At 51.3% G+C, this 20,604-nt stretch overlaps 7 protein-coding genes across 7 annotated transcripts; 4 read left to right on the top strand and 3 right to left on the bottom strand.

Annotated features, from left to right (window-relative positions):
* Nucleotides 1-666: 666 nt before the first annotated feature.
* Nucleotides 667-8,307, top strand: BDV14DRAFT_201275 (uncharacterized protein; the record flags this gene model as incomplete). The annotated part of the gene is made up of 5 exons (XM_073773717.1): nt 667-1,303; nt 1,359-2,009; nt 2,069-4,732; nt 4,784-7,795; nt 7,859-8,307. The coding sequence occupies 5 exons, from the start codon at nt 667-669 to the stop codon at nt 8,305-8,307; spliced, it is 7,413 nt and encodes a 2,470-aa protein (XP_073626984.1).
* A 415-nt stretch (nt 8,308-8,722) lies between these two features.
* Nucleotides 8,723-10,034, top strand: BDV14DRAFT_80268 (uncharacterized protein). Its single transcript, XM_073777560.1, has one exon. The coding sequence runs from the start codon at nt 8,822-8,824 to the stop codon at nt 10,013-10,015; it is 1,194 nt and encodes a 397-aa protein (XP_073626983.1). The 5' UTR covers nt 8,723-8,821; the 3' UTR covers nt 10,016-10,034.
* A 2,053-nt stretch (nt 10,035-12,087) lies between these two features.
* Nucleotides 12,088-13,797, top strand: BDV14DRAFT_209566 (acyltransferase domain-containing protein; the record flags this gene model as incomplete). The annotated part of the gene is made up of 3 exons (XM_073775673.1): nt 12,088-12,131; nt 12,351-12,745; nt 12,815-13,797. The coding sequence occupies 3 exons, from the start codon at nt 12,088-12,090 to the stop codon at nt 13,795-13,797; spliced, it is 1,422 nt and encodes a 473-aa protein (XP_073626982.1).
* Nucleotides 13,798-14,147: 350 nt separating this feature from the next.
* BDV14DRAFT_201272 (GNAT family N-acetyltransferase) lies at nt 14,148-14,942 on the bottom strand (the record flags this gene model as incomplete). Its single annotated transcript, XM_073773716.1, has 2 exons — nt 14,148-14,625; nt 14,710-14,942. The coding sequence occupies 2 exons, from the start codon at nt 14,940-14,942 to the stop codon at nt 14,148-14,150; spliced, it is 711 nt and encodes a 236-aa protein (XP_073626981.1).
* Nucleotides 14,943-15,797: 855 nt separating this feature from the next.
* Nucleotides 15,798-16,560, bottom strand: BDV14DRAFT_175517 (DJ-1/PfpI family protein). The gene has a single exon (XM_073769088.1). It carries the CDS (start codon nt 16,503-16,505, stop codon nt 15,870-15,872), a length of 636 nt encoding a protein of 211 aa, XP_073626980.1. The 5' UTR covers nt 16,506-16,560; the 3' UTR covers nt 15,798-15,869.
* An 875-nt stretch (nt 16,561-17,435) lies between these two features.
* BDV14DRAFT_201270 (copper transporter family protein) lies at nt 17,436-18,209 on the bottom strand (the record flags this gene model as incomplete). Its single annotated transcript, XM_073773715.1, has 2 exons — nt 17,436-17,571; nt 17,695-18,209. 2 exons carry the CDS (start codon nt 18,207-18,209, stop codon nt 17,436-17,438), a joined length of 651 nt encoding a protein of 216 aa, XP_073626979.1.
* Nucleotides 18,210-18,637: 428 nt separating this feature from the next.
* BDV14DRAFT_201269 (uncharacterized protein) lies at nt 18,638-20,281 on the top strand (the record flags this gene model as incomplete). Its single annotated transcript, XM_073773714.1, has 1 exon — nt 18,638-20,281. One exon carries the CDS (start codon nt 18,638-18,640, stop codon nt 20,279-20,281), a length of 1,644 nt encoding a protein of 547 aa, XP_073626978.1.
* Between the last annotated feature and the right edge of the window lie 323 nt (nt 20,282-20,604).

Below are 20,604 nucleotides of genomic sequence, written 5' to 3'. Positions count from 1 at the left end.
AAGTCAACCCTAGGGATCCCGGCGGACGCTTGAGCGTTTATTGCCCGGCGATATATACACGATTGGTAAACTCGACCTCGTGAAACACTATCCTCCTATAACATCTCAACGGAAGTTATTCGGGTTGGGTTCAGGTCAAAGCTGCAAACCCTATCTCCCACATGGCTAACAATGACACATAGTAAAGCGCCAGGAGGCTAAGCATCGTGCAATCCATTTGTCCGGACCCTACAGCCTTGACGCACGGGCAAGATCCGGTTAGCGTTCAGCTGCAGACAATACGTAAACTGGCGCCGGGGTGTACCATGCCGTTTAGGCCCCCTATATCACTCAGCTTCAATATGCGCTCTGCAATTCTTATTGGTCGCTGAATACGCCTCAGAAGTTTATGAACGTGAGCTAATTGCAAGGCTCGCATGCTAGGGCTTATTCAAGTCCTTGTGATCGAGTATACGCCCTGGATACGCAGCGCCACTGGATGACCAGCCAGGCCACCTAAAGGGCACCCGAGCTGTAGGCTCAGCATTGTTAAGCCATGAGGCTCACTAGAGTTATGATATTAGATCAGGGTGCCCCGACGGCCGGATGACGGAAGCTCCCGCATCTTACCTGCAATCCCTATTGTAATGCATTTCGTCTCTCCATAGAGAGCAACCTATAGACATCATGGCCCTCTCTTCCTACCCAAACGAACCAATTGCCATAGTCGGCACAGCCTGTCGCTTTTCCGGAGACTCCAACACGCCCTCCGCCCTCTGGTCCCTCCTAAAATACCCCCGCGACGTATCATCCGAGATCCCAAAAGACCGCTTCAATATAGACGGACACTACACGCCCACAGTAAAGCAAGGCAAGATCACAACCAAACACACCTACTTCCTATCAGATATCAAATCCTTCGACGCCGGATTCTTCCAAATCCCACCGGCCGAAGCAGAGTCCGTCGACCCACAACAACGCCTCCTCCTCGAAACAATCTATGAATCCCTCGAGAATGCGGGCCTTACCATTAGTGGACTCAGGGGCTCCGATACATCCGTTTACATTGGCCTCATGAGCGTCGACTACCTAGACATCATCCAGGCAGACGTGGACATATTGCCAAAGTATACAGGGAGCGGTATATCAAGAAGCATAGACGCAAACCGAATAAGTTACTTCTTTGATTGGAACGGGCCGAGTATCGCTATTGACACGGCGTGCTCGAGCAGTATGACGGCGTTGCATCTTGCCGTGCAGGGGCTTAGGAGTGGCGAGTCAAGTGTTGCTGTTGTTGCGGGGGCGAATTTGATTATCACGCCGCGTATGGATTTTTCCCGCCTTGTGTTCATGGTCACAACTTGCTAACGATGCCAAAGAGAACTTCGTCACGCTCAGTAATTTGAAAATGATCTCCCCCGACGGCAAATCCAAAATGTGGGATGCCTCAGCAAACGGGTACGCAAGAGGCGAAGGCGTAGCATCCGTGATCCTCAAGACACTCTCACAGGCAATAGAAGACGGGGACACAATCGACTGCATCATTCGTGAAACAGGCGTCAATCAAGACGGCCGAACAACGGGACTTACGATGCCGAGTAGTAAAGCCCAAGCAGACCTCATTCGCAAAACGTATCAACGCGCTGGCCTGGATATCTCCAAACGGGTGGATAGACCCCAATTCTTCGAAGCGCACGGGACGGGAACGAAGGTCGGTGATGTAAGGGAGGCAGAGGCAGTTCATGGGGCCTTCTTTTCTGGAAGAGAGGAAAGACTGGACGAAGATGATGCTATTGCTATAGGATCAATCAAGACGGTTATTGGGCATACGGAGGGGACTGCGGGGTTAGCGGGGGTACTGAAGGCCATGCTTGCGATTAAGAGTGGCTTTATTCCGCCGAATATGCATTTCAAGGAGATGAATCCTAAGATTGTGCCGTTTGCGCAGTGGCTTAGGTTGGCTACTGCCCTATCGCCGTGGCCGGATTTGCCGGAGGGTGTACCTAGACGGGCGAGTGTCAATAGCTTTGGTGATTCTTCATTACCAGATCCCCAAGCCAAAATCTGATGCTGATGTACCGTTTTATAGGTTTCGGAGGAAGCAACGGCCACGCAATCCTAGAAAGCTACGACAACCCTCGAGCACTCTGTGCTATATCAAATGCAAACAACGATATACTCCCAACACCATTCCTCTTCTCCGCACAGTCAGAGCGCTCGCTCATTTCAACACTTAGGGGCATTTCCAAATACCTCAGGTCAACGAACGAGATAAATTTACGGGGCACGGCCTGGACCCTACAGCAAAAGCGCTCGACATTAAGTGTGCGAACGGCAATTACGGCACGGACAAAAAAAGAACTCTTATTACAGCTGCACGGCAAACTGCTTGGTTCCGACAAGACACCAGTTGGCATTAAGACCAGCAACACGGATGAACCGCGGATTCTCGGCATATTCACTGGTCAGGGCGCGCAGTGGGCGGGTATGGCGCAGGATCTTCTGCGCGCCTCGTCCAAAGCCCGGGGGATGATCCAATCTCTCGACGAGTCATTAGGAGGTCTCCCGCGGGAGCAAGATAGACCTTCCTGGACGATAGAAGAAGAACTCATGAACCCTGCTGAGACAAGCCGACTTAAGGAAGCCGCCATCTCGCAGCCCCTCCATACAGCAGTCCAGATCCTCTTGGTCGACATGTTGCACAGTGCTGGTGTCCGCTTCTATGCAGTTATCGGACACTCGTCTGGTGAGATTGGGGCTGCGTATGCGGCTGGCTTTATCAGTGCTTCTGATGCTATCCGACTAGCATACTACCGGGGTCTGTCCGCCGATCTCGCACAAGATGAGAACGGAAAACGGGGAGCAATGATGGCGGCTGGAATCTCGTCAACTGAAGGTCATGAGCTATGCGACTTACCTCGGTTCCAGGGTCGAATTTGTGTCGCAGCGTCCAACTCATCCAGCAGCATCACGATTTCTGGTGATCATGACGCGATCCATGAAGCGAAGCTGGAAGTTGAACAAGGTGGAAACCTTGCCCGGTTGTTAGAGGTAGACACAGCCTACCACTCACACCATATGCATCTATGTACGGAGCCCTATCTTGACGCGCTCAAATCATGCGATATTCAGCCATCGTCTCGGGATGGCGATCGTGATGTGCCCTATTGGCTATCCAGTGTATATCCGGGTCAAGCCCTTTCAGGCGATCGTCCGGATCTGTCCTCGGAGTATTGGGTCGCGAACATGACCCAACCAGTTCAATTCGCGGCCGCATTGCACACAGCTCTCTCCGGGTCAGGTGATAAGTTCAAAGCAGCACTTGAGATAGGTCCTCACCCAGCCCTGCAATCACCGGTCCTGCAAACCATCGAAGAGGCGCATCTTGATATCCCATACTCTGGTATTCTATCGCGCGGGAAGAATGATGTAGCCATGTTTTCCGAAGCCCTGGGTATGCTCTGGGCACACTGTAAACCCGGGACGGTAGACTTCACTTCATACGACCAGACATTCTTCAACCCCATTATCCCAGCATTCGTGCGAGATCTTCCAAGCTACCCATGGGACCACTCGCAGTCGTACTGGTTTGAGTCAAGAGTAGAACGGGCCAGGCGGACTAGGAAAGGGCCTGTTCATCCCCTACTTGGTGTTCCTTACGGTGATGAGACGGAGACCGAAGTCAAATGGCGGAGCTTTCTTATCCCGAAGGAGATATCCTGGCTCTCTGAACATCGAGTGCAAGGCCGAGCCGTGCTCCCCGGTGCTGCGTATGCGGTGATGGGCATGGAGGCAGCTTTGCTCAAGGTGGAAAGCAAACAGGTCCGATTAGTTGAATTGAATGAAATGGCCATTCATCGCGGAATCTCATTCGAGGATGAGATTGCAGGGGTGGAGGTTGTTACGACCTTGTCCAATATCCAACGGGCACGGACACGGGAACTGAGTGGGAGTCACGAACAGTCAGTTGGAGAAAGGCTGGTTGCAAATTGGACAGTCCACTCCCCATCAGCAAAAGGCAGCGATAGTTTGAGCCTGGTATGCAGCGGGTCTATCCGCATAACACTCGGCACCCCGAAGCACGATATTCTACCGGGGCGCCTCGATGAGGACGCGGTGACGAACATGGTCCCGGTTGACGTGGATGACTTCTACACCGCGCTCGAGCGGGTAGGATACGGCTTCACTGGGTCCTTCCGGTCTATCTCCTGTCTGCAGCGCAAAGTAGGGCATTCATCAGGCTCGTTTGACCCACCAGCACCACCAGATGCTTCGACTATACACCCCGCACTGCTCGACGTCGCATTCCATGGGATAATGGCAGCCATAAGCTATCCCGGCGACGACGGGCTTCGGGATCTGAAAGTACCCACGGGGATTGGGGCGATCCGGTTCAATCCGTACCACAGTCAGAATTACCAATCCGGGCCATTGTCATTTGATACGAGTCTAGACAAGACCAGCGGGGCGGGAGACACAACCTTCTATAACAATGGTGGAGATGCCATCATCCAGATAGAAGGCGTCGTCACAGTACCGTTAGCAAAGCCGACGGAAGCTGACGACCGTAACATCTTCTCGGAGGAGATGTGGGCAGATGTTGAGCCAGATTCAACTTCTATCATGGCGATGTTAGGTCGCGAAGTAGATGTCAAGGAACGGAACCCTGGGTTTGTTCAGGCAGTTGCCCAAGCGGCGCGTCTTATTAAGCAGATATCGCACCGGTATCCGCACATGAACATCCTCGGTATCGGTGAGTCTGAGCCAAGCAGGGTACTCGTGCTATAATAACAAATTCGAGCAGGGACAGGCACCGCAGACGCCACAAAAATCATTCTCAGCCACTTGGGCTCGGGCTTCCACTCATACACATGTGCCAACACCGACGCAACCGTCGCTTTACCCACCCCATCGCGGCAGATGTACAATACCGCCGACAACAAGGTTATTGTCAAACCCTTTGACTCAAGGACTGACTTGCTGAGCCAAGGCTTCAAGGGACACTCATATGACCTTGTCGTTTCCACGACCGGTTTCAATACCGCAGATGATGTGAAGGCAGTGCTGAGCGGGGTCCATTCTCTAATACGACCGGGTGGATACTTGGTGCTTGTCAAACAGCTGAACCAGGTTCCCGGCCATGGTGCGAAAGCAAGTAGCAATATATCGACGTCCAAACTGCAACTATCATCAGCGCAGTGGCACACTCTGCTATCGAGAAGCGGCTTCTCAGGAATCGACACGATTGCCAAAGTACCCCACGATGAAACCACCAATCCCTTCTCGGTTCTATTGTCTCAGGCGGTCGATGATCACATAAACTGGCTTCGGCAACCACTGTTCGCCTCGATTCCAGCGGGATTGAGCATGGACGCAATGCTCGGTGATCTCCTGATTATTGGCGGTACAAGCCTTGAGACATCGAGGTTATGCACCGGAGTACAGATCATGCTCACACATCGCTTCCATAACATAATGACCGCCGATACACTAGAAGACCTGAACACAGTCGTCGAGAATGAGGAGTTGCCGGGCACAGTCCTCGTCCTGACTGAACTGGAGGAACCTATCTTCAAGAACCTAACCTCCGACAAGCTCCAAGCCATGAAAGCCCTCTTCACCGACCAGCGCTGCGTGCTCTGGGTGACCCACTCTCACGGTACAGATCCCTACACGAGTATGACCATAGCGCTGGGCCGGGTGGCAAGTAACGAGCAGAAAGACCTCCAACTGCAGTTCCTCGACGTAGAGGGGGTCGCTAATTTTGGAGTCCTCGATTCTCGACGGTTGTCTGAGATGCTCCTTCGATTGCGTGCTGCAAGTATTTGGGAGCTAGAGTGCACACTCGACTCGATGTTGTGGACGACTGAGCCTGAACTCCGCCTAACCAGGAACAGTCGCCTGCTGGTTCCACGCATATACCAAAAGGAGGCTCAAAACAATCGGTATAACTCGAAAATGCGACAGATTTGTTATGACGTTTCACCCGCCACCGACAAATTGACCATCATCTACTCGGAGTCATCGAACACATTCGACCTTAGGAAAGGGTCTCTATCGCACACCAATCGGCCGACAGATGATAGTGTGTCAATACGTGTTTTTGCCTCTCTCCTCTCAGCGCTCAAGCTGGCGGACGGGCGGTTTTTGTTCCTCGCTCTCGGCAAGCGAGTCGACACTGATAGCACAGTTCTTGCGTTGTCTTCGTGCAACTCATCCCTCATTGACGTTCCGTGCGACCATTTTTTCCCTGTCTCCCTCGATACAGCACCCGCAGACGCAAGATCTCTGCTTCTTGGCTCCACTTGGGGAATACTCGCGCACACTATTCTTGCAAAAGTTCAACCTGGCGAAGTATTGCTAACGCTCGGGGTTGAGCAAGAGCTTCTGCAAATGCTCAGCCACCATGCTGCGAACCAAAGAAAATCCGTACGTGCGGTTTCGGTCCCCGGCGACGCGGGTATAACAAATTCTGCAGGTGTTCAAACAATATTTGTTCATCCTCATGAACTCCAAAGCGTTATGAAAGCCAAGATTCCTCCTAATGTGTCCGCGTTCCTCGATCTTTCAAGAGCAGACCACGAGCTTGCTCAAGGCAGCTTGCAGAGTCGCCTGGTTTCTGCTCTTCCGGATAGCTGCCTGGTTCATACAGCAGATACACTGTTTTCGAAGACTTCGATCTGTCCCACCGCCAGCCAACGATCAGAACATCCCTTCATTCCGTTATCGCTGCGCGAGCTGCTGACGGACATATCGTCCAAAACTGACGAGCGCGAAATCAGCTCCCCCATGGACAGCCTCACGCGTCCCTTGAGTTGCGTATCCCAGCTCAGATCAAATGATGGAAATCCTTTCACAATAATCAATTGGACTGCGGAGAATACGATCGCCGTGGACTATGAGTCTATCGACAACGACATCTCTTTCCGCACAGACGCAACGTATCTGCTTGTTGGTTTGACTGGTGATCTGGGCCAATCGCTCTGTGAATGGTTTGTCGACCACGGGGCCAGGTATATCGCCTTGGCGAGTAGAGACCCGAGCAAGATCGACGAACGATGGCTTCGCGCTATGACGAAATCCGGGGCGACTGTTAAGCTGTGTACAATGGATGTAACCGACAAGGCCTCGATACAAGCTGCGTGCACCAAACTTCAGCTGACAACACCCCCCATCGCCGGTGTCGCAAACGCAGCCATGATCCTGCGGGATAAATTGCTGTCGAACATGGAGCTCGATGACTTCCTAACCGTCATGAAGCCCAAGGTCGATGGTAGTCAGCATCTGCACGACATATTCGGTCATAACCATCCGCTAGACTTCTTTATCCTGTTTTCCTCGCTCAGCACGGTCCTTGGAAACGTTGGACAAAGCAACTATGCCGTCGCCAACGCGTTCATGGCCTCGCTCATAGCTCAGAGAAGAGCAGAGGGCCTGTCAGGATCAGTGATGCATATTGGTCCTATTTTTGGAGCGGGATATGCGACGCGCTCTGGCCAGTTCAGGTCTCAGGACCTAGCCGCGTCTGGTCTGTACCCTCTGTCCATAACCGACTTTCATCAACTCTTCGGCGAAGCTGTCCTCGCCAGCCCGCCCGGCTCTGGGAGGAAACCGGAGATTACCGCTGGTCTTCGAACGATCACTTCGAAAGCGGACAGCCGTGTGCTTTGGCGGTCGAACCCTAGGTTCGCTCATTTCTGCAAAATCGATGACGAGGAGAGTGGTAGCGCAGTTGATACTAAGACGTCACTGGTGTTGGTGAAAGCTCATCTAGCAAGCGCGATGACAACAGAGCAGGCTCGTGAGGTGATACAACGTCTGTATTCCCTATGCTATGTATTATATCTTGTTCCGTGAATTCTGAGCTAACAGCTATTAGATTGCTTCTCGGCGCAATTGGCAGATATATTGCGACTCACTGCGGAGACTATGGACCACAAGGTACCGCTTGTTCAGCTTGGAGTTGACTCCCACGTCGCAGTGGAAGTACGGTCATGGTTCAGAAAGCAGTTGGATGTCAGGACTTCTCTCTTACGGGTTCTGAGCGGGGCGAGTGTCGATGACCTGGTCTCTGATGCATTAGAACTCATTAATCCAGAATTCATTCCGAACGTGAGGTCCGAAGAAGAGCTTGGAGAACCGGTGTCTGTTGCGACTGACTTGGCGAGCGAAGGAGACTCCATTGAGCTTCTTTCGTCTGCGTCTTCGCTACCAAGCATGGAGTCGTTAGATGATACTCTTTCGTCTCATGAGGGGTACCATAATCTTCTGGTACCTGGATCCAAGCTCGACCAGTCCATTCCAGCTCGCAGGATGGAAAAGAATTAGGAGTAACAGGTGAATGGTCCAGGCCCCGTTCCTGTTTGACGGCGTATGCTGAGCCGACTGCGGTGGAGGAAATTGTGATAAGCAGAACATTGATGTCCCTTGTTGTTGCCGCACGCTCTTGTGTGTTTTGCGATTGTCTTATAGAAACGTCAAGATATAGTACAGCCAGTCCTTGAGTTGTCTGAGTGTACGTGGGGAAGAATTAGCCCGTGGAGAGTCAAGCCGCTGGGTGTGGCCGCCGCCGAAGCGATCCGGAACTTCCAAAAATGCGTAGCCAGCGACCGCGTTGACAGTGATCTTCTAAGCATACCAATCATGAAAAGTGTTGAAATTCAAAGCAGCTGTTGTTTTGGTCATCATGTGAACCCATCGCAACCTCGGTCTCCGAGCTTTGTTCCATGGTCGCAAGGATTTCCCGATACGGTGGGGATCGGTCAGATCCTCTGAGAATATATAATTGGCACCCTGTCAGCAGTAAGTGAGCTTTCTCACCCCCTGCCCCAAGCTTTTCGCCATGACAGCCAAAGTGATCCTCCCGCTCCTCAGTTTGTTGGTGTTCTACACTATTTTCTACTTCGGCGAAATCAATGGCGCGAATAAACTAGTCAAGGAGTCCATCGCGAGCGGCAAACTACCCGGGAGTGACGCGCCTTTGCGCAAAGTCTATACCGGCGTTGAGCCGGTCGATGAGGTGCTTACTCTGCTCACTGTCTTCTTCTGGCCCACCACGGACGGCAGCAATGTGTCTCTGTTGGTGCACTCTATTGGTTTCTCTGGGACCCTTGGTTCTGCCTGGGTTCTGGTGAGCCTGGAGGCGTGGAGGAAAGGGAATGCGTGGAAGGTGATCGCATTCCCGATGGTCTTTGGTCTGGTCGCACAGGTCCTGACATTCGCCTTTGCGACCCCTCTATACTGCACGCTGCAGCTCTTGACCTCAGTCACGGCCGTCAAACCAACGGCGGAGAATATTCGCGTGCCGAGAGCCGTCCTGAACGCGATTCCGACCGTCTTCTTCGTTGGATATATGGTTCCGACCGCCGCGCTGCTTATCCCAGTGTCCGAAAAAGTTGATGCCGACGCCAAGCAAATATTCATCGCCCTGTGGCAGCCATGGCCCGCGTATATTTCGATTCTACTCACCACCGTTCATATTGTGTTCTCCCGGTTCACCAGCAACGACAACAATATTGAAGGCGGTCGCGCGACACTGAGTTCGCTTCGCTGGGTGTACGCGTTCGCCTTCGCCCACACTGCCATCAATCATATTGTATCATGGTCGATTCCTCTTGCGAGCGTGGCGGCACCGTGGCTGTTCAAGCGGGAGCATCTCGAGGCGCTCCACCCATCTGTCGTATTCGACATTCCCAAGCCCTGGGAGGCACCCGCTCTAGTGGAGGATGTTGGGGCTGGCGTGCATGCTTTCCTTCGGTGGGACTATATCATTGGCTCGGCAGGAGTTTTGGTCTGGGCTATCAGTCTGCATCAGACTGCCCGGCGCGTTTTGTACGGTCGCGCTGGGTACGGCTGGCTTTCCGTGAAGGTTGCTGTATTGGCGGCGTTGGCTGGTCCGGTCGGAGCGGCGGTTGAGTTGTTGTGGGAGCGGGATGAGCTTGTAATAAATGAGCTGGGAGGCCTGGAGAGAGGAGCATCAGCATCGAAGCGGGAGCTCGTGGACAAGAGGGCTGAGAAGTATGGCAAAGGACGGTGATGCAACGGGCGCGATGGACCCGTGATCAATAGTTGCATAAAAACAATTAGTCAGGATTATGCATTGAATCCACCCGATGCAGTAAACTGTCAATAATGCACAGCAGTATATTCACGATTGCATTCACTGGCCGTTTGCTTTCCATAACACCAACTTTACCCCTCTTCTCTTCCCTTCTATTTTTCCTCATTCCCATCACTATCTTTTCGATATTCCGGACCACAAGGCCTCAGTCATTTATCCTTCTGAGAGTTTTATTCTCCGTGTCCGAAGCCTCTCTGCCTCGTTACAGGACATCTACGATAGCCATGCTTGGGGATGACGCTCTTGAAGTGCTCACCGCATCACTGAAATCTGCTAAAGAGAGTAATGAAAGACACTCTCAGGATTTTCAACAACTTCTGTGCCAGTCTGTCATCCTCCTGGACAGTTACAAGCAGTTGAAGAAGGAATATCTGGCGGAGAAGGCAGCGAATGATGGACACAAGATATCACTGCAGAGCCCTGTAAATTCCCCCTGTATAGAATGCGTTACCTAGAAGCTAACATATGATTTCCTCCCAGCCAGCTGTCACGCCTCGTTTCATACCACGGGTTCCGAAGATATGCGAGTTCAATCAAAAAGTACGACCTGCTCTGGCCACAGGTTTACATCGTCTAATTGACTTCTTTCCACCAGGGTTGCTGCCGGTATGGTAATCAATGCAAAAACATCCATACAAAAACACACAATCAGGTCTCCTCTTCAGCATCCGATCTACCGACCTCGACATCCGCTTTCTCCCAAGCAGCTAAATTCACCATTCGCGGGGAACAATTTTACAAAGAAAACTTGCCAGGCAGATGCAACAAATCATCCTACTCGATTCCAGTGAACCGCAACGGCGAACGTATTGATCTCTATATGGCCCCACCCCCGAACAATCAGATTGACCAATGCAAGCGACAAGCGAAGAAGCAGAAGCTCTGCAATACGTATTACCTGGACGGTAGCTGTATGGAGGACAATTGCGCTTACTCCCACGAGGATCTTGATTTCGACCCGACAATATGCCTTCGATATATGGTTAAACAGCAAAGATGTCGACAGGGGGCTACATGTCGCATGCTTAGCTGTCGTTACGGTCACCACTGTCAAAAGGGGGGTTGCATTGGGAAGTGGCCTTGTCAGTTTGATGATCACGGTCATACTATCAGCCTAAACGTCGCTCAATGGGACTCCTCGGATGGAAGTACGAGCTCAGTTTCCGAACAGTCTCCAGAGCGCGAAGCACTTCCAGATTCATCGAACTCTAAGAGCTCTGACGTGTCCTTGGAGGTGTCTTTGCTCGATCTCAACTTCTGACGCTCGGGATTTCTGCCAGACGGCCTGCTGCTTGTGGAGACCATATTTTTCATATCTTTCATTTCATTTCCTTTCCCTTCTTTTTTCCCTTTCGTTCTCGGCATCCTGTCTGTCGCGATTACTGTTGATTCACTTCCGCGCGATATGGGCTGGGTATTCTAGACACTAGAGGGTATCGAGAGCAACACAACAGCCTTTATCTTATCATACCCATGTCCTCACTCTCTTGCTGTTTGTGTCACTGTACTTGCAGACATTCCTTGTCCTTGTCTGCGACGTCGACTTCTCTGCGTGGTATGTGTTTGTTCTGGCTTCGATGTCAGAGTCTTGTGAGAAATGTTCCTCTCCAGTAAGTTAGCGAGCAGTTAATGAAACTTTGATGAGCGATGTAGCCGGCTGGACCTGATCAGTAACATGTCTTTCAGACCTTCTATTGGAGGCGGTATTCTTCTGAGGGTTATTATCCAGCATCATAATATTCCGGGCGTCGCTGTTATTTACTTACCTATCGAGGCCTGAACATCTGATATCCGCAAGGTTCAACAACACAACATCACCGTTACTTGAAGATTCCTTAAATCCTTAAGCTTAAACAGCGTATTTGGGCGCCTGTCATCCAAGTCTTACTTCCACAATCACAATAAATCATCCCTAATCAATAGTCGGTATTGCGACCTTCACGTGCTTCACATCTACATTGTCGGTGAATTATCTGAGCGGTACCAGAATGACCATCGGACACTTAATCATGAATGACAGAAAAGATAATATGTAACCAAAGTCCAGAACAATCTATCTGGTCGACTACGCGCGGTATGAGGCACGAGCCTGCGCGGGACGGAAGATGGCTGCCAATCTGGAAGTTGCACTCTCAACTCTACACAACACAATCTCTGCAGGTTTTCGCGATGAACTCACCTTTTCTTCACCAAGCAACACAGTTCTAGAAGATAGAACCGAGGATTACTCGCACAATCCGCTGTCCACTAGTCGACCACGACTTCTAGTCCTATCTGCCGATGATGAACCATCACTCAGACGCCGCATCGGTGATCTCCGGTCTCATTTGCAAGAGCACGAGGGAGATGCTGATGATGAATGGCTAGGCAACTTAGCCTACACCGTCAATGCCCAATATTCTCCCCAGCTGTACCGCGCATCCGTGATTTATGATTCGGCCGCCAAACTGAGATCCTTCCTGTCGCCCAGCCTCAAGATACACACAATCGCTAGAAAGCCAAGCGTGGGATTCGTGTTTACCGGACAGGGATCACACTGGCCTGGAATGGGAAAGGTGCTGCTTCATACTTATCCGGTGTTCAGAGAGAGCTTGGGACGTTGTGCCCGCTACATGGACCAGCTCGGCGCATCATACAATGCTATTGGTGAGTTGCTCACCTTCAACCAGCGCGAGATTCTACCCGACCGGACACTAATACTTGACTGCGCAGAAGAGATACTGAAACCAAGCGATATTTCTAGACTCGCCCATCCACTCCTCAGTCAGCCCATCGTCACCGCCCTACAGATTGCTCTCGCCGACCTCCTCGCTGATTGGGGGATCCATCCCGACGCAGTAACAGGACACTCTAGCGGAGAGATTGCAGCCGCATATGCAGCAGGGATACTTAATATGGAGAACGCCATCGCGATTGCTTACTACCGCGGCGTTACGGCAAGCACACTATGCGAAAAAGGGATTCGAGGTGCAATGATGGCAGTAGGCATGTCGGCGGCTGATGCCCAGCGATATGTTGCGACTCTACGGACGGGAAAAGCCACCGTTGGCTGCATCAATAGCCCAACAAGCGTGACAGTCTCTGGTGATGAGGCTGCAATAATCGAGCTGGAGACCATTCTAGAGGACAAGGGCATTTTCACCAAGAGACTGGATGTCGAAGTTGCCTACCATTGCCACCACATGAACCGAATCGCCAGCGAGTACTACGACTGTATAGCATATATCACTCCTTTGATTCCTCCGGACAGCAGCACTCAGGACAAAACAAGAACAAGATTCCTGTCTTCCGTTACCGGAGGCGAGATCTCCGCCACTGAGCTCGACGCGCAATATTGGGTCCGTAACTTGGTAGACCCGGTCAGAATGGTCGATGCGGTGCATTCAATGTGCCTCGAGGGCAACAACGAGCGAGCTAATGTATTACCCATTAGAGGGCCCAGGCTAATTCCTATCCCCAAGAAGTCATTGATTCAGAGCATAATCGAGATCGGGCCGCATGCTGCACTGGCAGGACCAATCAAACAGACGTTGAAAGCCTGCAATGGCATAGGGAGAGCACAGCCTGAGTACATAAGCATGCTTGTCAGCGGAGTAAATGCGACCTCCACAGCCCTGAGTGTTGCTGCGTCGTTGGTGTGCAACGGATACCCGGTCAATCTCCATTCACTAAACGATCCAAACCCTCGCTCTCAATGACAAAGTCTCGCTTCTAAACTTCCCTTAACACCTAGCTGCGACTGGCGGACAGAGACTGTAATGGCACGGTTGATTTGCGTCGATGTGTGTTCGAAGATTGAGTGCACAGTCTATCCGCATTTGTGCATCCAATGGGAAAGAACACTTACCATCCTGTTTCCAGAGACTATGCTTATGACTCAATAAGCCTACCGTCTCGCCTAATACAGCCACTCGCTAATTCTAACATCGGACACAGCTACAATTGTCTGCGAGTCACCCAGCCCAATTTCACAACAAGAACGGAGAGGGAAATGTCGATCTTGATGATCTATATAATTCTATATACCTCGAATACCGCAACTCACGCGCTAAGCCTGGACGTCCTTCCTTTCAAGACAGAGACAGACCCAGTCGAATCCTTCGCCTTGGCGGTTTACCCGATAATACTGTCGAAAACCAGCCCTCTCCAGTACATGCTGACATTTGTCATCGAGACTGGTCGTCACTGCGAAAAGCCTCTCTGGCCGTCCAGCAGTTTCGTCTACTTGTGCTTGTTGGTATCTCGGGAGGCCAAACCAAGCTTTTGTGAAGCATTGGAGAGCCTCCACCGCATAGCCCTTGTCCCAGAACTTCGGATCAATGGCGAATTCAACTTCTGGAACCTGGGAGAGTGTCTTGACGCCGATGAAACCGATCTTCACTGGTACTGCAGATTGGCTTGGCCCGAGTTTGTTGATTATGTAGTAAAAATAGCGCGAGCGCCGATCGAATCCGTGTGGAACGACCAACGATGGGAGATAAGGGACCGCATCCATCTTCGCGTGTGTTCCTTCGTTGCGTCCGGTCCTTGGAGGGGATTCCTGGTAATCGTCAGCAAGCATCTCCAAGCCACACGGACGTGAAACAAGGGCGGCGGTTGATGGAACCTACAGCCCCTGCATAACAGTGGGTTTCGATCGTAAGCGGTAAAGGAATGATAAATCGACATCCACATTCATATCCATATCCATGGTTATAGTCATGGCACGGAGAACAAGACGCTCTGTAGGATATTGGTGCAGAACCATGGCATGCCTCGAAGGAATAAAAACATATACGGGCTGCCTTGCCACGACGTATTCTGGGTTTCCGATCTCGGCTGGTTGCGGCTTATTGCTGGCCATGGTGGTATGTCTGGAATCGGATTGGAGTCGAAATAATGTATCGAACTCATATGTATAACTTATAGAGCTACCATGATATCAAGAATTGCCTATGGAAAGTAGGTCAGAATGAATTAGGCTGAATCTCTTCTGACTGCGCGCAAAGCAACAGATCGAGACCAAGTTATGACGTGGATCAGGAAACGGTAGTCGGTGTTCTTTGAGATATCGCGCTTACAGGAGGGCCGGCCGAATGTTATGGGATCAAATGGGGTGTTATATGGTACTGTGATCAAGCATGGAGGGTAGGCATGGTGAACCACGGGGACAATTTTTCCCGACATTGGAATACGGAATCGGTCTGGTGATGGAATGTATCCAGTGCCTAATGCGCAGGGCATAGCTTACTTCCTGTCTAGCTAGTGTACACTGTACGATAATCTGCTTATCCTGGACGTACTGGGATTCGGCACGCGTGCACCTTCCTTCTGAGTTGGAGATGAGTCGCTCCTTCCATCTGCTTACTGTTCAGATGCCAATTCATACGAGCAAGGCAGGGAATTTCCAGACTATTTCTGGTGTTGTTAAAGATCTTTGATAGTCACCACCAAGGATAGTCGCGGTCATGAAACTCCTTCGTTATCCCCGGCCAGGTGGGTTAGGGTGTGAATTAGCTGCTCCTACCTTGTCAGATCAGCGCAAGCGCCCACGAATTCCGTAAGTAGTAAGGATATCCTATCTAAGTTCTATCTACTAAGAGGCTAGCCCTCTGGATGCGCTTCGTGTCCAGCGATGCTGTCTTAACATACATGAGACGTACATGCCTATTCGTTCTCTTCGCTTATGCAACTCCAAATGTTCAGATCATTAAGTACGGTACAAACACATAACAAGGAACCAGCCTTGCCATTAGAGCCGGCCGATGCCTCTCTATGCCCAGGTCATTCTTCAGACAACCCCCCAAATCTTGGCATACGGATCCCAGTTCTTATCGTCATGCCATTCATACTCCATATAATCGGATATCGTCGTCGCATTGTCCTTGCCATAGAACTCTGCAATGAATGCCAGCGTCGCGTCAATGCCCGCCGAAATCCCTGACGACGTCCAGATATTCCCATCCACCACCCACCGTGCTTCAGGAATCCAGTTCACGTTCGGCCCGTTGGTGATGACACTGCTCCAGGAAGCTTTGTTTGTGGTCGCGTTCTTTCCATCCAGGATGCCCGTTTTTGCGACCAGCGTCGAGCCGGTGCACACAGTGATGAGGTACTGCAGGTTGGGATAAGTTGCGGTGATGAAATCAAGTGTCGCGTTCATGTTGGGGCTCCGCGTTCCTATTCCGCCGGGGACAATGAGGACGTCGAGGTCTGGTACGTTGTCAAAGGTATGCGTTGGGTTAACGGTCGGGAAGAACGACGCGTTGAAGGGGTTCATGGCAGCCATAAGTGGCGCTGTTGCAACAGGCTCAAGTGTTTCAGCGACCATGTACAGATCGATCTTGTCGTGGCGTTTGGCGACCCAGCTGAGTGCTTCCAGCGGACCGAAGACATCGAGGATTTCATAGCCGCGGAAGAGCAGCATGCCGTATTTGATTGGTGGTGATACGGGCGCTGGTGAGGGAGAGGGTACCGTTACTGGGTCTGAACATGTAAGTATCACTCGAACAAATTGCTTGGAGTTGTTGACTTACCCTGCGCCTGCGCAGCGACCGAAGGGTACAGGCCTAGGAGGCCGTGGATTAGGGCTCTGGCGATAGCTTTGCGGATGCGCATCGTGGCGAACTCTCGATATTCGCAGATCTGCAGTTGATCAGGAGAATGGAAGCGGTTGAGCGGCTGACGCTTCTTAAATACACTTGCAAATCATGTCTAACATTCCTGATCGTTCTTTCCTTCCTCATTCCTCAGCCCAGATCGCCATCTCATTGAGCGACCGGGCGCATGCGCACACCAATGATCAGTTCAGCAGGAGATGACAGGAAGTCGCCAAGCAGCGGGTGAGTGCATTTGCGCCCTTAACTGTTCCTTGGTGTTTCACTGTCGATCCTGCGGCTTTGTCTGTTTCTTGACAGTCGCCCGTTAAACAACTGTGGCTGTCAGACCAGTCGGTGTTTTTGGTAGTGTTGGTAATTATGGAGCTCGGATATGGCCGAGAAGAAAGGATCGGCGCTGGGGTTGGGGTGTAGCCAGAGGTGTGGCTTGTTTACTGGCGACATTGCCAAGGGAAAGACAAGGTATTAAGGGTTTATATTCCCCTTGGCAAGATATTTAATTCCCAGGCAATGAATGAAGACGTCGTACCATTCTTTGAACAGCTCTACTGATCATTCAATCTTCCAGTCTTTCGAAGTCAACTGTATGCCGTCCGTCCAGCCGTATACCTGAACCGCCCCCACTCGGAGAGACCTCCGTCTCCTCCGTGACCGTAAGACCTTGGAGACTACTCGGCGTCAATACTCTGTATAGAGCATGGGCCGAGATACCATGACAATCAACACCCATCCTTCAACCTTTACTCATGACAAGCACCATCACGCGACATCTCTCCCGACACCCGCATGTACCGACCAAGGACCACCTCCCCAACAATGATCCCACCAAGCACAGCGCACAAAACACCGACGTTGAATGTCATAACGGCGAGCATGCTGTATCCAGTTAGCTCGAGTTCTTCCGGTTCAAAAGAGCTTGATTATTCAGGAACCAGGCTCAGCTGCATGCCGATCATTGAGGCTGTGGTTTAGCCCATGGCCATTTTGGGCTTGACTTACAGGATGTACCCGATGAATGCTCGTACGCCTTCGAGAAGGGCCCTGCTACCATCGTGACGCCAGTTCCGTGGTGCGTTTGGTGTCCATTTTGGCAGGAGCGACACCAGACGCCGGAGGTAGGAATATACTTTGAAATTTCGCTTCCTTGTGTCTTGCGGATCAAGTCTGCCTTCCTCATCATTTGTCGACCCGTGACAACTTTCGCCCTGTCTCCAGGTCTCCGCGTCAATCTCATCGTTGTCGATCTGTATATATCTTGGCAGAGGGCTCAATCGCGCCTTGGATATTCGAGTTCTCGGCGGTGCAAGAACCGCGACATGATCGGATGCTTGAGGACGGTGCTCGATCTGGAATCGCAGAGCAGCGAGAAAGCGATTGAGAAAGGCGAGGATAGATAAGAGTAACAATGTAAGTAGGTAGGTCCATATGTATGTTGTGGTCCACTTTTCAAAGAAGAGGGTTACTGTTGTGCTGGAGGTGAATGTCATTGGCATGGCCATTGCTCCATGGTTCATTTTGAGGGAAGGGAGGTAAGGTTTTTCGGGTTGTAGGTGAATCAGAAACCCTCGTCTCACCTTTAACTACACTGCCATCTATATGATATACTCACTTGACTATAGTGGCATGCTTTGTATATCCGCTCAAATCAGCGCATCCTAACTTAGTGGTTGTCTGCGGGCAAGGGTCATTATTAGCGCAAATGCGCGCACGCCAGCACATGCAGCCAAGTAACCTCCTCTGCCAACCATTATCTTGATATCAAACCATCAATCCACTTTAGCAGCAAAGTCAACCATGATCACATCCAGTCAACAGAAATGATCCATCCCACCTATGCCTCGTGCCTGAAATCTCAGGCCGCAGAGCTCAGGTGGGTCCAGAGAAAACCTCCAAGTCGACAGCGCCCGATCGCCCCTATTCACTACTCCATACAAGACGCACGATGCCGCGCACGAAGCAAACAGTGCCAGCTCCGGCACCTATTGACAAGCTCAGCTATGAGATTCTCGATAAGATCATTCTTTATCTGGCCTCCCCCGTAGAGTACAAAGTCCCATCAAAGCCAAAATACCTTGACATTGAATCAACATTCCCATCAACTCCCAACAAGTGCAACGGTCTCGCCCAGTACGCCGCAGTCTCCAAGAAATGGAAAGAAGCAGTGGAGAGATTCACATTCAATACGCTGAGTGTATCCAGCGATGACCTCCTCCGGCTGTCAACGAACATGCGCCACTTTAACCGCTGGAAGTCGCTGGGAAACCTATTCTGCACCATCCAGCTACCCTCCTACAGCCACAACCGCCGCTCTAACTTTGAGCGCCGGCGAGAACACCAGGCCAATCTGGTTGCATTCAGGAAAGCTCTTCCTCTGCTATATCAAGCCATTGGGAGCTACCACAACTTTCATCGCGCCTTAAGCAGCCTCAGACTCGCAATCACCGCTGATGCCCCGGTTGACCCGCCAAACGAGGATGAGTCCAACGAGGGCAGAGTACAGCGAGATCTAGGCGCCCTGAGATGGTCAAACCCAGAACACACCCTGACACTCTCAGATGGCCAAAAGGGCCCCCAGCCATTCGCCAGACTAGTCAACGTCTCGCACCTCAGCATCGCCAAAACAGGTCGGCGCATTCAACCCCTCGCCCTCCGCCCAATGATCTACAACATGCCGAGCCTGCGCAAACTCGATATTAGGATTCCACCTGTACAGGCAAGGAACAAGGATCTTCGCGCTAGCATGCGGAATGACCTTGCTGCTGTCCTGGACGATTGGGCTCTTGAACAGCTAGAGTATCTCTCCATCGAGATGGAAGATAGTACGCCTCAGAATCACATGTTTAGTATCGCCTCCGGCCTAGACGAAAACTATCCAGCGGGAGACCATCTCAGCCGCGCGGTCTGTAAGTTAGCGCAGACAAACCTGCGAGAGCTATACATGGGCCCTGAGGTGCTCATCTCGCCTGTGCTATTCGGCGTCGACCCGCTTCGTCCAGAGCTGGTGGAAGAGACATTCCCGCACCTGACAAGGATGCAAGTCAACTACGCACTAGTCGCCTACGATGGAAGGTGGTACTATGACGGCGACGGCGAAGAAAACCCAGATGACTTTGATTGGGAAATACCACCCCGCGACAGCGAAAGCGACAGCGAGGACGACAGCGCGACAAACTCCTCCTACAACTCCGAATACGCCGATAACCTCAATGAAGAGCGAAAGGAATATCTAAATGGGAACAGACCATATTATAGCTACCGCAAGATTCCCAATGCACTATTCAACGACCTTATTAAATCCGTCGTCTCGGCCGTCAATCGCATGCCTAATATACGCGCACTAGAGGTGAAGACGAATAATCCTGGCTACAACGAGTACCAGATTGGCGTTGAGTATGTATCACCCTGGTATAGGGCGTTGGGAACGATGGGGGTTGGCCAGTACGAGAGTGAGGAAATGCTCGCGATGAAGCGGTATGTTCTTAGTTATGAGTATGCTGTGGAGTGGGATGTACCGTCTGATCTTTTGGAAATGATGCGGGATCAGGTTGAGGAGGGAGAGGGGAAAGGACAGGTTATCACTGTATAAAGACGGTATATAAAACTCTTCTCGTAATATGGACAATGGTTTCCATGGGTTTGGCTGGGCTTCAGTAGAGGAATTTTCTAATTGTGAACAAGAAGCCGCGCATGTCTACTAGGCGCAATGCCGTGTCGTCTCTGACCAAGAAGAACCAGCTTGGGGTCTAATAAGGTTGGAATCGCAGCATGGCTTCTCCATTCGCAACCTGTAAAAGGAACCATTCCTTCCTCCGAGTACAACTCCGAACCTATCCATGCCCATCGCTCCTTCACAATTAATACACGATTACAAATTTCACTGCAAATTGCAAATAGTACCTTCCTTATTGC

Source organism: Aspergillus stella-maris, assembly GCF_047715825.1.
Source record: "Aspergillus stella-maris strain CBS 113639 unplaced genomic scaffold BDV14scaffold_36, whole genome shotgun sequence".
In the NCBI taxonomy this organism is placed as follows: Eukaryota; Fungi; Ascomycota; class Eurotiomycetes; order Eurotiales; family Aspergillaceae; genus Aspergillus; species Aspergillus stella-maris.
Note: the sequence above shows the minus strand (reverse complement) of the source record. Positions and strands in the feature narration are given on the sequence as shown.